The sequence below is a fragment of the Lithobates pipiens genome, unplaced genomic scaffold (genome assembly GCF_037356315.1).
Source record: "Lithobates pipiens isolate NorthernLeopardFrog02 unplaced genomic scaffold, aLitPip1_a1.2 Scaffold_13, whole genome shotgun sequence".
NCBI classification, from domain to species: Eukaryota; Metazoa; Chordata; class Amphibia; order Anura; family Ranidae; genus Lithobates; species Lithobates pipiens.
In genome coordinates this window covers 469745986-469761165 of record NW_027507718.1, presented here as the reverse complement: position 1 = coordinate 469761165, position 15180 = coordinate 469745986, and the positions used below count along the sequence as shown (strand labels likewise).

The 15180-nt window shown below is 42.1% G+C and overlaps 1 protein-coding gene across 2 annotated transcripts in view; it reads left to right on the top strand.

Annotated features, from left to right (window-relative positions):
- Window positions 1-15180, top strand: part of GRK4 (G protein-coupled receptor kinase 4) — a 357240-nt gene that overhangs the window by 299272 nt on the left and 42788 nt on the right. For both annotated transcript variants that reach the window (XM_077477876.1, XM_077477877.1), the window contains exons 7-8: window positions 564-627; window positions 3296-3436. In XM_077477876.1, coding sequence (XP_077334002.1) covers window positions 564-627; window positions 3296-3436 — 205 coding nt within the window. The remainder of the gene's footprint in view (window positions 1-563; window positions 628-3295; window positions 3437-15180) is intronic.

The following is a 15180-nucleotide window of genomic DNA, read 5'->3' as shown; positions in this document are numbered from 1 at the left end:
TTTAAAAGTAATTTGTTAAATGCAGGAAAAAGTGATCTGGGAGGCATAAAAGTCCTTTATACTCCCCAGATAACGTCATATTTTAAAAAAAGCTAAACACAGTGTGAACATTGCCTTGTACAGAGCAGACGAAGCATGAAACTTGCACAAGTCAGCCCCCGGAATTCATTCGTTGCCTCCATGCTAACCAGTGCCGCTGTCAGTCTGCACTGACTCTCAGTGTTTCACAATCGTAAAGGGTATATTTGCTTTTGTGATGTGAGAGGAAGCTGCTGTTTATTGTGTTTGGCATCCGATGTAATGATATTAATGGACGCCAGTGGACCACTAGAACAATGGGATAAACTTTGGCTGCCTTACTGCTGAGTGCTGTTAGCGGTCTATTAAATCCAAAGCACACGCTGGCTTATGTAAGAGGAGTGCTGATACTATTGATATGAGACATTAAAAAAAAGTTTTCTGAACTGAAAGTGAACCTGTTACTGAATTATAGGCAATCAGTTACAAGATAAATTTAACAAATATTTATACAGGAAATGTAATAAAATACTTCTATATTTTAGGCAACCGGTCACCAAGAACACGTTCCGACATTACCGCGTGCTTGGAAAGGGTGGATTTGGTGAGGTAAGTCCCTCTAATGAAGCTTCACTATTTTGGTGTAATGGGCAGAGTGCAGCAAGTAATAAGCAGAAGGATATTTGTGATTGGCTGCTGTTAATGGAGAGCCTTGTTTAAAAGGATAGTTCATCTTTACTAAAAACCTGCCTATAATGCAAGTAAGGGATGTTTGTAGATTAGAAACCAATGGAGCAGCTGTGACTGAAGATGAATGTAGCAAGGTCCCAGGCCTCCTTTGATCTAATGAGAACCTCCAGGGCCAGAGATAGATGACCTCCTTCTGTATGTAGTGGGTTGTGAGGCATGGTGGGTGCAGAGTAGTTAAAGTTATTTAAGATATAAGATATTCAGTTATTGCAGACACTTCCTGAATGCACAAGAAAGTTTTTTTCTCTTAACAAACTTTTTTGGGGGGAGAGAGGGTTATCTGCATGTGTAGGAATGCTGTCTCCTATGGCAACAGTCTTTAACCGTTCCTAACACAAAGCTTAACAGTTCTTTCACTTTTTCTACAATCACCCTTTGTAGTTCTTCAGCCCACTTAACTCCTGGTCTCTCAATAGACCCACTGATTCACTGCCACAGAATCCCTTGAGCTCCTCCAATCTTCACGGTGGTATCTTCCTCAAGCGTCACCCCCCGCTACTCTACTGGGTCCCTAGCCTGGCACTCATTATACCTCTCAAGCTTAACCCACACTGGCCTGCTCGGTCCCTGGCTTGACACACAAGGCTGCTCTGCAAGCGTCACCTCCACTGGCTGGGTCCCTGGCTTGATACCCAATGAAGTTTCCTGATTTTTCACCGTCCCCGGTTGGTGAGAATACTGCTCCGGTACTTGTTTCAGTTATTCACTGTTGTCCCTGGTAATTTGGCAGATAGTGCCTTACTGGTGACAGCTTCCCCTCTACCTCCAACCACAATGGATTCTCCGGCCGACAGTACTGTCACTTTTGTTGGACTGCAAACCACCATCCCAACCCTGCGCTGCTCTCTGGCTTCTGGATAGGCCCTCACACAGCCTAGCACCCAGATGTGCCCAGAATAGGCCCAATCTATGACCTAGCAGCCTGGGCAGTACAACACACATCCACCTAGACAGCCGTCCAGGTGGCACAGAATACATATCACCTGACTCCACCCGAATATATTGTCTCTCCCTGCAGTCCAAGGGATTCAAGAAAACCCCTGCGCATTTGCTGAAATACCCCATATACCCACAACCTGACCTTGCATTGCCCTTCTGATATCTAGTACCACCAAGTACCCGGCCACCTAGTGGTAGAAGAGAAAAGTGCAACAAGGCCAAACTTAGGGAGAAATTAATAGATCTCTAACAATCAACCGGGATAATTATTCTTGGCAAGTAAATTTGAGACGAGCAACCCTGCCTAAACTCCAGGGTGCTACATGAATCATACCCTTGTTATAGGTGTAGGCCATATACATACCTTATAAAGCCTGACTGTAATACTCCCAGGACGTTGCTAAGTGAGGCCTAGTTGTCACTGCTCACCTCCACCATGACAGGAGTGAGCTCTTTCTCTCATTCTAACCCCCCTCACATTCTCTTTCTCTCCCCTGATGCAGTAGCTCTGAGCTCAGAATTTGAGAGCTCACTCCTGTGCTGGTGGAAGGGAGCAATCATGACTAGGCCTCACTTGTCCTGGGAGTATTCCAGTCAGGCTTCATAAGCTATGTAAATGGCTTACACCTATAGTAAAAGCTTTATTCAACTTATGTCAGAGCTGCACAGTTTTTTTTTCTACAGATGCCCCTTATCTGCATAGGCAGTTTCATGGTAAAGGTGAACTATTCCTTTAAGTAATGTGTAGAGTGCAGTGACTTGCAGTAACCAATCAGCTTTTAGGCCCCATTCACACTTGAGAATGGCGCTATTGGAGATTACATGCAGGAGACTGCTGGCAGCACTATCAAAAGCAATGGCAGGCTGACCGCTCACGCAGATAATCGCAGATACTCCTATGTAATTGCTTATGGATTGAGAACCCGCTAATGATCTGCCCTGGACGCAGACAGTCTGCGTCCAGGACAGATCATTTGCAGCATATACGCTCTCTATGAAATTACATGCGAGCAGACGTGATTATGTGCGGGAGCTGTCAGCCTCACGTTACTTTGAATTGGGCTGTCACCCGCAGCTGATCGCCAGGAACCCCCGGTGGGTCTCCCACATGTAATCTCTGATGACTCAATTTGCAAGTATGCATGGGGTCTTAGTTTAGCCAACAGTCAGCAGAATAATACTTTTAGGTTAAAGTCTATCCAAATATAAGCACAGTATGGTGGCTGCCTTTTTTTTTGTTGGGTTTCCTTGTTTATTTTCACGTTAGAACTATAGAACACACCCATCCTCTCATCTTCGCTATGACATAGTAGCAGAGTGTTCTATAGTTCACAGGTAGACTGGTAACACTGCCCAGGACAGCACTGTATTTCTAGATTAGTCAAACTGGCATTTTGTTTTTTTGTTTTTTGCACTGATGAAACAGATATAACAAACTTTCTATGCTTTATGGACTAAAGGGGAGCAAAAAGAGGTTTATTTTTCGGGTTTACATGCACTTTAGTACATTTTAGCTTCTTGAATCGGCCCACTCGTTTTCACTTGGCCGATCTGGCCAGACTGATCCACATTGTTGCTGTTCTGCCAGGTGTGCGCATGCCAAGTACGAGCCACTGGGAAAATGTACGCCTGCAAAAAGCTGGAGAAGAAAAGGATAAAAAAGAGGAAGGGAGAATCTATGGCATTAAATGAAAAACTGATTTTAGAAAAAGTGAATAGTCAATTTGTAGTAAGTATAACCGTTTTTCCTGTCTCAAAAGTCAACAAGTGTGCTTTATGTACAGCTGTAAAGGTAATTACTTATATAAAATACCAGGACTCTCTCTTTTCTTCGTATTTCTGTCCAGCTCTCTGTTTTAAAGCCGAACTTCAGGAAAAGCAAAGATTGTCTAAATACAAGTGGCACGTGTATTGTTAGGCATTGTTCACGTGGACGTACTATAGCATACACCCACGTGAGGGCCGTGTTTGCCCAAATGGGGACGCACATGTGCTCCATGCATTCCCCATGCAGGCAGTCCCATTCATGTCAGTTGGGATGCAGCAGCTGTATGGACACAGCCGCTGCTTACAATTTGACATCTGTATGGGTGAGGGTGCACAGACCCCGAGCACACACTGTCTGGGAAATTGGGACCAGCATCTGTGTCCGGGCAGCAGCTGCATCCCAATTGACATAAATGGGACTGCCTATGTTGGCACGCACGGGACACTTGTGCATCTCTATTCAGGCAAACATGGCTCTTGCACGGCTGTATGCTGTAGTATGCCCATGTGAACAAGGCCCAAAAATTAGAACTATTGGCAAAACATTTTTTTTCGTTATGGATAGAGCAAAGGAGGGTTATAACCCCTGTCAGATTTTTTTTTGCCATCTATGTTCCATTGGTGAGATTTCCCTTCACTTACTGTCCCATAACCAAACAGAAGTGAGAGGAAATCCCTGCAAATTTAGGGAATCCCTTGGGGACCCCCAGGCCACCAGAACTAGTGTCCCCATTGAAAGATTTCCCCTCTTACTTTTCAGGGGACAACCCAATTTAATTTTTTTTGTGATGCAGTAATTGTGGTTGCAGGCTTCAATGCCAAAATGTCATTTTAAAAGGTGGACTGTGCCTTTTAAAGCCCATTTTAAAAAAATGACAACCTCAGCATCTATAGATAATCCTATCTTGATGGAAAACATAGCCACTGAAGTTGTGCTTCCTTGGACACATTTCCTCCCCCAACCTGTGATAGGACAACAAAGGAGCAGTAGGGTTGATTTCACCCTTCTGCTTCTCCCCTGCTATAAGCATGTTCACTGACAGCTGTTTTACCTGACAAATGAATTTGCATCTCTGTCCATTCAGTCCTGAGAATTTCACAGCCCTGCCACATAGCACAGCCAGTTTGGTGTGTTTTTATTTAATTTTTTGCAATTAAGCAACACAGCTAGGTAATCTTTCTGCTCCCACCAACCTTTAACTGTAAACATCTGAATCAAATTTCCTACTGTATATTGCTTTTAGAGAAGATGAAAAATTGTGAGCGGTCAGGCTGTTTATCATGGAAGAATCATGCTACGGTATGTCTTCTCTTTAGGCCCGCATTCATACCTGTGCATTGTGGGAATCCATGGGAGTGGGCCTGGCAGGGAGCCTTTAAAAATTGATAAGTTATGCCAGCAGGGGCAGTAGGATGGAAGATGGAGATGCAGTGTTGAGAAGGCTGTCAGAGGCCCCTTGGGGGGGGGGGGGGTGTCCTGCCATGGGCTGGGGCTCAAGTGCTGAAAGGATCCTGCCATATAAACAAAGAGAGGAGGTTTTCTTGGAGGCACAGGAGCAAAGAGGACAGAGTGAGTAATTCAGTACTGTTGGGGACAAACAAAGGGGGGAGATTTCCACATGTAGCCAGTTTCCCTTGAAGACAGCAGTGGGCTTACGTCCTCTACCTTTCACTGAGAAATTTCCATAGAGTCAGCCGGTTGCGCTGGTGTAGAGAATCAGCCGGTTGCGCTGGTGTAGAGAATCAGCCGGTTGCGCTGGTGTAGAGAATCAGCCGGTTGCGCTGGTGTAGAGAGTCAGCCGGTTGCGCTGGTGTAGAGAATCAGCCGGTTGCGCTGGTGTAGAGAATCAGCCGGTTGCGCTGGTGTAGAGAATCAGCCGGTTGCGCTGGTGTAGAGAATCAGCCGGTTGCGCTGGTGTAGAGAATCAGCCGGTTGCGCTGGTGTAGAGAATCAGCCGGTTGCGCTGGTGTAGAGAATCAGCCGGTTGCGCTGGTGTAGAGAATCAGCCGGTTGCGCTGGTGTAGAGAATCAGCCGGTTGCGCTGGTGTAGAGAATCAGCCGGTTGCGCTGGTGTAGAGAATCAGCCGGTTGCGCTGGTGTAGAGAGTCAGCCGGTTGGGCTGGTGTAGAGAGTCAGCCGGTTGGGCTGGTGTAGAGAGTCAGCCGGTTGGGCTGGTGTAGAGAGTCAGCCGGTTGCGCTGGTGTAGAGAGTCAGCCGGTTGCGCTGGTGAAAGAGGCAACTGCAGCCAGGTGGGCTAACATGGCCTGAAGCACTAAAAGTTGTACATGGGAAGATGTCCCTGAAGTTATTGTTGCCATCAAGTGGGCATCCCATAAACTGCTATCCCCATCCAAGTTGTTAACCTCCTAATAAACAACAAAACACAGCTACGGACTGTTTTCTGACTTTTTTGCTTTGAAATGGCTGTCCAGTTGGCATTATATTTGTACGTTTTTTTTCCTATAGCAGGAGCTGGCTTCCAAATCTTCTCTGTCCATTGTAGCAATTTAGGATCTAAATATAGTGTAATGTTTTATTTTACAAGCCTCGGCTGGATAGTGAGCAGGGTCAACAGATCGATGACCCTCTGAGTGCTAGATCTGCAGCATGCCTCCCTCTCCTCTGTTTTCACCCATCGTCATCCTGATTACCCCACTAAGCTCTCATCCGCTGGACGCAGCCTGCACACGTCTCACATCAGAGAGAGCAATCAATACGCCTAGTGCTAGAGTTTTGTCCAAACCAAGTTAAAAATTGATCAAACTTCCTTTTGCTGTGACGAAATTCGACTGAAAAAAATTGCTGGCCTTGAATAATTGATGTTAAACTAGATAATGCTAGGCATTGTGTAATATAATGTATGTGTTCTGTATTCAGATTTCTGCTTTTGACTGATCAGGGAGGTTGACCAAAGAAAATGATGTAACAGATACTAAGTGCATTTTAAATCCATTTAAATCTAATGTGATTACATAATAGTAACAAAATAAAACTGTCCTCCTGAATTGTCAGTGCCTAATATTTAATGCATAGTATTAGGAAAGATGCACACCGTAATGTGCATATTAAGTGCATGTAAACACACGTGTGTTAGCATGTGCATTGCTGTGCGTTTGAACATACGCTGTGTTGCACTGTGATACATTTTATTTAAACTTTCTTAAGCTTAATTTGTAAAGGAAACGTCAACAGACTGTTTTGACTTTTGTATTTAAAGACAATGTTAACCCAACAGTTCTTATTCCCGGTATGTGCCTGCTGTACCATCTACTTGTGTTAAAAAAAAAAAGTATCCTGTGCTTTATGTGTTGCTTCTGTTGTGTGAAATACCTGGTGACCCTGCCAGTCCCTCTGCTTTCCTATTTCAAACTGACCACGCCAGGCATAGAAAAACACAAATTCCAGTGTGGTCGGTCTTCTGGCTGCGCTAAGAGCTCAGTCTGCCTCTCCTCCAATGGTCAAGATATGACCTACCCCCCCCCCCCTTTCCCACACAGTCATTCACTGGGAAGATCAGTTGACTGTGGTTTATTCACCCCTACCTCTCTATGTCCCTTATGCAGCTGAGAATAGAGATTATATAATCACTTATAAAAAATAAAAAAAAGAAGAAATAAACCCTTTTTATAATGTTTATGTACACACACCAATAAGCCATAACTTCATGACCGCTAACAGGTTAAGTGACTAACATTTATTATCTTGTCACAGTGGAATATATAAGCCAGCAAGTAAACATGTTGCCCCTTAAGTTGATGTGTTAAAAGCAAAAAAAAAGGGCATTGCAGTTTGTTGTGTATTGGGCTGTGTAGCCTAAGTCAGGGTGTCCATGCTGACCCGTGTCCACAGCCAAAAGTCCCTACAATGGACATGTGAACAACAGACCTGGACCACATGCAATGAAAGAAGGTGGTCTGGTTTAATGAATCACATTTTCTTTCACATCATGTGGATGGCCGCGTTTGTGTGTTTGTGTCGCTGACCTGGCGATGAGATGGCACCAGGATGCACTAAGGGATGCAAGCCCACGGAGGCAGTGTGATGCTTTGGACAATGTTCTGCCGGGAAACCTTAGGTCCTGCCATTCATGTGGATAATACTTTAACACGTACTATCTACCTAAACATTGTAGCTGACCAAGTACACCCCTTTATGGAAACAATATTCCCCGATGGCAGTGGCCTCTTGCATGCATGTATATATACACTGTGTGTGTGTATGTGTGTATATATACACAGTATCTCACAAAAATGAGTACACCCTTCACATTTTTATAAATATTTTATTATATCTTTTCGTGTAACAACTCTGAAGAAATGACACTTTGCTACAATATAAAGTAGTGAGTGTACAGCTTGTATAACAGTGTAAATTTGCTGTCCCCTCAAAATAACTCAATATGCAGCCATTAAAATCTAAACAGCTGGCAACAAAAGTGAGTACACCCCTAGGTGAAAATTTCCAAATTGGGCTTAAAGTGCAATTTTTTTTTGCGTGGTCACTATTATTTTCCAGCACTGCCTTAACCCTCTTGGGCATGGAGTTCACCAGAGCTTCACAGGTTACCACTGGAGTCCTCTTCCACTCCTCCATGATGACATCACAGAGCTGGTGGATGTTAGAGACCTTGCGCTCCTCCACCTTCCATTTGAGGATGTCCCACAGATACTCAATAGAGTTTAGGTCTGAAGACATGCTTGGCCAGTCCATCACCTTTACCCTCAGCTTCTTTAGCAAGGCAGTGGTCATCTTGGAGGTGTGTTTGGGGTCTTATCATGTAGGAATACTGCCCTGTGGCCCAGTCTCAGAAGGGAGGGGATCATGCTCGGCTTCAGTATGTCACAATACATGCTGGCATTCATGGTTCCCTCAATGAACTGTAGCTCCCCAGTGCCGGGAGCACTCATGCAGACCCAGACCATGACACACTCCCACCACCATGCTTCACTGTAGGCAAGACGCACTTGTCTCTGTACTCCTCACCTGGTTGCCACCACACACGCTTGACACCATCTGAACCAAATACATTTATCTTGGTCTCATCAGACCACAGGACATGGCTCCAGTAATCCACGTCCTTAGTCTGCTTGTCTTCAGCAAACTGTTTGTAGCTTTCTTGTGCATCATCTTTAGAAGAGGCTTCCCTCTGGGAAGACAGCCATGCAGACCAATTTGATGCAGTGTGCGGCGTATGGTCTTAGCACTGACAGGCTGACTCCTTCAACCTCTGCAGCAAAGCTGACAGCACTCGCACATCTATTTTCAAAAGACATCCTCTGAATAGGACGCTGAGCACATGCACTCAACTTCTTTGGCCGACAATGGCGAGGTCTGTTCTGAGTGGAACCTGTCCTGTTAAACTGCTGTATGGTCTTGGCCACTGTGCTGCAGCTCAGTTTCAGGGTCTTGGCAATCTTCTTATAGCCTAGGCCAGTGATGGCGAACCTTGGCACCCCAGATGTTTTGGAACTACATTTCCCATGATGCTCCACTACACTGCAGAGTGCTAGAGCATCATGGGAAATGTAGTTCCAAAACATCTGGGGTGCCAAGGTTCGCCATCACTGGCCTAGGCCATCTTTATGTAGAGCAACAATTTTTTTTTTTTTTAAGATCCTCAGAGAGTTCTTTGCCATGTTGAACTCCCAGTGACCAGTATGAGAGAGTGAGAGCGATAACAGCACATTTACACCTGACACCTTGTAACACTTTCGTGAGATACTGTGTGTGTGTGTATATATATATATGTATATGTGTGTGTGTATGTATATATATATATATATATATATATATATATATATATATATAAATTATTATTATACAGGGTTTATATAGCGCCAACAGTTTACGCAGTGCTTTACAATATAAAAGGGAGACAATACAGTTACAATACAATAAAATACCAGAGGATTAAGAGGACCCTGCTCATAAGAGCTTACAATCTAATAGGGTGGGGCAGGTGGTACAAAAGGTTGTAACTGTGGGGAATGGACGTGTTAAGAGATTAGTTGGAGACGTGATAGGCTTCCCTGAAGAGATTAGTTTTCAGGGATCGCCTGAAGGTGGCAAGAGTAAGGGATAGCTGGGCAGCTTGAGATAGCGAGTTCCAGAGGATGGGAGAGGCTCTGGAGAAATCCTGGAGACAAGCATGGGAGGAGGAGACAAGAGAGCTTGAGAGTAGGAGGTCTTGAGAAGAGCAGAGAGGATGGTTTGGGTGATATTTGGAGACAAGATTGGTGAGGTAGCTCGGGGCAGTATTGTGAACGGCTTTGCATGTTGTGGTTAGTATTTTGAATTTAATTCGCTGGGTGATTGGGAGCCAGTGTGGGGATTGGAGAAGAGAGTTGGCATACATTGAGCGGTTGGTAATGTGAATAAGTCTGGTAGCAGCATTCAAGATGGACTGAAGAGGGGACAGCCTATGGAGAGGCAGGCCAATGAGAAGGGAGTTGCAATAGTCAAGGCCAGAGGTAACTAGGGAGTGAATGAGGAGCTCGGTGGTTTCATTTCTTAAAAAGGGGCAAATTTTAGAGATGTTACGGAGGTGAATTTTACAAACTTTTGACAATGATTGACTTGGGGCTTAAATGACAAGTCAGAGTCTAGGATTACACCGTGTACCCTGGCGTGAGGGGAGAGAGTGATGGTTGTATTGATGATTTTGATAGAAAAGTCAGGGGCACTGTGTGTGTGTGTGTGTGTGTGTGTGTGTGTATATATATGTATGCACACTAAATAAATTTTGGTCTATAAACAGCTGTGTAAGCTCTGACCAGTAGGGCCCTCTGATTCCCTCCTTTATTGAATTGTACTGTAACTATAAAGTCTGCCCTCATGTAAAGCGCTGTACAAACTGTTGGCACTATATAAATCCTGTATAATAATAATAATTTGTGGCATTTTCTTAGCACGTCACCTCTGGGCTCTGGTACTGTGTCAGGATCTGAAAAAAAAAAAAATGTAAGTGAGACACATAAATTATGCACGAGGTCATGTCCAGCCACTTTGGAGATAAGAGGAACCATGGAATGCTGGTCATTATTGATTGTGCTTAAAGATTCATGAGCAATGCATTATTCTTTAGACCAAGAAAACATTATGTAATACATTTTTAAACGAACTTTGATTTACCTTGCATACAAAAATAAAACATTTTTCCAACTTAAATTTTTTTTCCCCCCTTGTTGGCTATTTTGAAACAGAGTGTGACCTCTAGTGGTAAAAATATAGAAAGCCTTGAAACCTGTATTGGACTCAAGAGAATTATGACCTAGTACACGAAATGCAATCTGCTTGATACATTTTCTGCTTGCTGTAACTGTGCTACTTGTCATATGTGGAATGTGGAATTACGGCACGATACACTCCCAGGGATTTATAGTGTGGAATGTGACTACAGTAACTGCAATTTTAAGGCGATGACATGAGAATTTCGCATGTGTAGTGTCATCACTAAAGACCCAGAATAGTTTTGCATTGCTGGGACAGATTTATTTTTTTTTTTTTAATAAGGGTCAACAAAAATAGTTTTATTTTCTATAGTAATTGAGTTTTTTTTTTTTTAAATCTTATTTTATTTTCATTTTTTGCAAAAACAAAACAAAAACACATATACCTTTACAAAAAGAACAAACGGAGCATATCTCAGAAAACCATAGCAAGATTTTTTTTGTTTTGTTTTTTTAACAGTTTTAAACTAATGTTTTATATATTTTTTTTGCTACAATTGTTACTAGTATATGTATGCAGTCCTTTTCAGTTTTCTGTGGGGTTTTTTTCTTTTTTTTTTTTAATAAACATTTTAAATTTAGATGGCTAAAATTTGTAATTTAAACATTTAACATGTAAAAATGTAATTAAACATTTCATTCATGACACAGGATTTCCCAGATCATTGTGGGTTAGCAAAAGAGACAGTACAGCAGTGTTTGCCTGCCTTTTGTCTTGCTTTGTCTAATTGAAACCACAGATGTAAGTGTCAATCAATAGATAAGTCACCGAAATCATTGACTGTGCCTTGGCACGTAAGCATTGCTGACCCGTTTCTGAAAAATGCAAATTGTCTGGCTGTCTCTGGTTTTAATCCTTTCTTAATCATTGACCCTGAATAAGCACACAGTTATTGAAGCCAGAATGAATTCATTGGTAGTCTTATTCATGGTTAGTGACTCAGAAAGACCAAAGGCCAATGGCTGACAGCCAGACAACAAGCATTTTGCAAAGGAGAAGTCAACAATGGCAACGTTGTATCTCCGGTTTGCCTTAAAGGTGCAGGTTTTCATGTAAGTGACAGTCTCTACAAAAGGCTCCCCCCTACCCAGACCCTTATGCCAGGGCATGTGCAATATGACAATGGGGTTGATTTACTAAAGGCAAATAGGCTGTGTCCAGAGCTTAGTAAATGAGCACGTGATTGGGAACTCTTTGCAACATGCACATTCTATTTGCCTTTAGTAAATCAACCACAATGTCTCTTTAATGGGCATTTAAACCAAAAACCCTTTATCGGGCTGTGGTATAGATAAAGAATCTCCAGAGAGGTCCAAGCAGCTTGTGGGTACTTAAAGTCCACCAGCATCTAACTCTTTCCTACTGTATCCAAAAAAAAAAAAAAATGCTTTAAAGCAGGGCCCTCCTGTACCTTTTGTATTGTACTGTAATTGTGTTGTCCCCCCCTATACATTGTAAAGCGCTGCGTAAACTGTTGGCGCTATATAAATATGAAAACGTAGCCACTAAAATTATATAAGCTTTAACATTTTAATGTAATTTCAAAAGTAATTATATATTTTATATATATATATATATATATATATATATATATATATATATATATATAAAATATATATATATATATATTAAATTGGTGTAAACAATTGATAGTGGAAAATAAATATACCACACTAAATGCTATATGCAATATTTTGCTGTATACAGAAAAATAAATGTAAAATACAGAAAGCAATAAATAAAACGGTCCCCAGTGAAAAGTGCTGGTGCTTGTGGAACAATGATGAAAAACTCATATACAGTGCTGTGACTTGATAAGTAGTTCCGTGCTCCTTATGTGCTTAATTATTGTGCCCCCCTAGTAGATGTGCACTCACCATTGGGATTGGACCAACTATCGCTAGTTAGGTCATTCATCATAGTCAACCAACGGTCCAGAGGATATCTACAGGGGTCGCCCCACACACGCACACATTTGACCTAACTAGTTGGTCCAATCCCAATGGTGAGTGCACATCTACTAGGGGGGCACTCTATTTAAGCACATAAGGAGCACGGAACTACTTATCAAGTCACAGCACTGTATATGAGTTTTTCATCATTGTTCCACAAGCACCAGCACTTTTCACTGGGGACTGTTTTATTTATTGTTTTGAGTATTTTACATTTATTTTTCTATATATAGCAATATACTTCATATATCATTTAGCGCAGTATATTTATTTTCCAACATTTTATATCTGTAGCTTTCATTACAATAATACTTACTGATCATGCCATTAAGTTCCTTGTTGACACATTTCCTGTTATAGGGTGACAACACTCTGTACCTGTCAAACAATTGTTTTCCTGCCTTGTCACCTTGTCACATGGGCTTTGCGATGGAGACTACAAGTGACTGTTTCAAGACACATTGCACAGTTGTGGTCAAATCTTGTGCCCATCAGCAAAAACCACATTGAGAAATGCTATGCAGCCATCACTAGACTACATGCAGACATGAGGTGGCTGCAAAGAGACTGGGAATACTACAAAGGAAAAAAAATATATATATATATATATATATATATATATATATATATATATATATATATATATATATATATATATATATATATATATATATATATATATATATATATATATATATATATATATATATATATATATATATATATATATATATATATATATATATATATATATATATATATTTTTTTTTTTTTTTTTTTTTTTTTTATTAAAGGGCAATTGTTAATACAAAGCACTTCAGCAAATGATATGTCATTCACTTTACATCTGCTTCAAAAGTCCACTTTGATTTCTGTTGTTGCTTTGTAGTAGCTTGCCTTGCATGGCTGGTAGAATAAAGCTGGTAGAATCCATGATCTTGCAACAGCAATCTCTCCTCGAATGACCAGTACAGTGTCCAAGTGATAAAGTTGACTTTATAAATGTAGCTCTGCACACAGAACAGAAAGCCTTTTGTGCTTCAGTCTCTGGGTGGCGGAGTCCACAGTACCCCTAATGGCAGCTTTTGAAGTGACACTGCTGCTGCTTCACACAAAAATCTGCTGACGTGGTCGGGTCCTACAGCCGACAATGTCCACTCCATGCTGAAAGCTGATGACGCTGCCGAGTGCTGCCTCTGGATCTTCAAGAATGGGCCTTTCACAGAGAGAAAACAGTCTGGAATGTTAATTTAATTTAGCTCATAATGAGCATTTTGTCATTGCCGCAACAAAGTGCCTGTGTTAGAAGAAAAATGGATCTTGATTTCACCTGCGATGCTCCTCACAGAGCCATGTAGCATGCCTTAATAAATATCCCTTTTATGTTGTTTCTTCATTTTTTACTGCTCTTGATCCATTTGCGCCAGGGTATATAGATGTAGGGGGCTATTAGAAAATATTGGCTAGTAGAAGTTGCATTCAAGTGGCCTTGGTCAGTAATGTTGAAGACATTTTGTAGCTTGTCCAAGCAGCTTCTTCAGTTCTGATGAGTGTCAGCAATATACCCCAATATTTATAGCCACATAGGTGAGGTTCTAACCCTTCTCCACTCTATCTTAAACTAACAAAAAATATCTGGAGTTACTTTTCTTTAAATAGTCATGGTATTGCAAATGATTTGCAATTATTTAAATTGGCATAACCAGGGGAAGCCCTGATCTCAATGTTGGATTACTATTGTGGTAGCAGCATTGAACAAGTCAATAAAAGAGGCTGTTCAAAGTGCACTAACCCATACCCATCAATTAGAAATCAACAGACTCCAATAATATAAATTGGTGGTCTCGAATCGGCGGCCTGCACGCTGGATGCAGACCTTGGTTTGCATTTATCTGGCTGTTGGGGCACCATGCATCCCTCTAATAGTAACAATGAGGCACTATTCCTTCCAGTTCTACCAATGATGGGACATTATTCCTTCTACCAACAACAGGGCAATCAACAGACTCCAATAATATAAATTGGTGGTCTCGAATCGGCGGCCTGCACGCTGGATGCAGACCTTGGTTTGCATTTATCTGGCTGTTGGGGCACCATGCATCCCTCTAATAGTAACAATGAGGCACTATTCCTTCCAGTTCTACCAATGATGGGACATTATTCCTTCTACCAACAACAGGGCATTATTCCTTCCACTGATGTCTACAGCAGGGCACTGTCCCTTCCCCTGACACCAACAGTGCACTATTCTTTCCACTGACACCAATGATGGAGTAATATTCCTCCCACTGACACCAGCGATGAGGCATCATTCCTTCAACTGACACGAACAACAAGGCACCATTCCTCCTACTGGCACCAACAATGAGGCACCACCCATTGCCCTCTATGGAGCGGTGTGTGTCAACGGACATGTGTCTGTTGACAACCACTGACATCCAATTTGCTAAGAACAGATCAAATCAGATGTCCTTTGGCCGACCACCCATAGAGGAGAGCAGGCTGTGCCTGTGCCTACTCTTC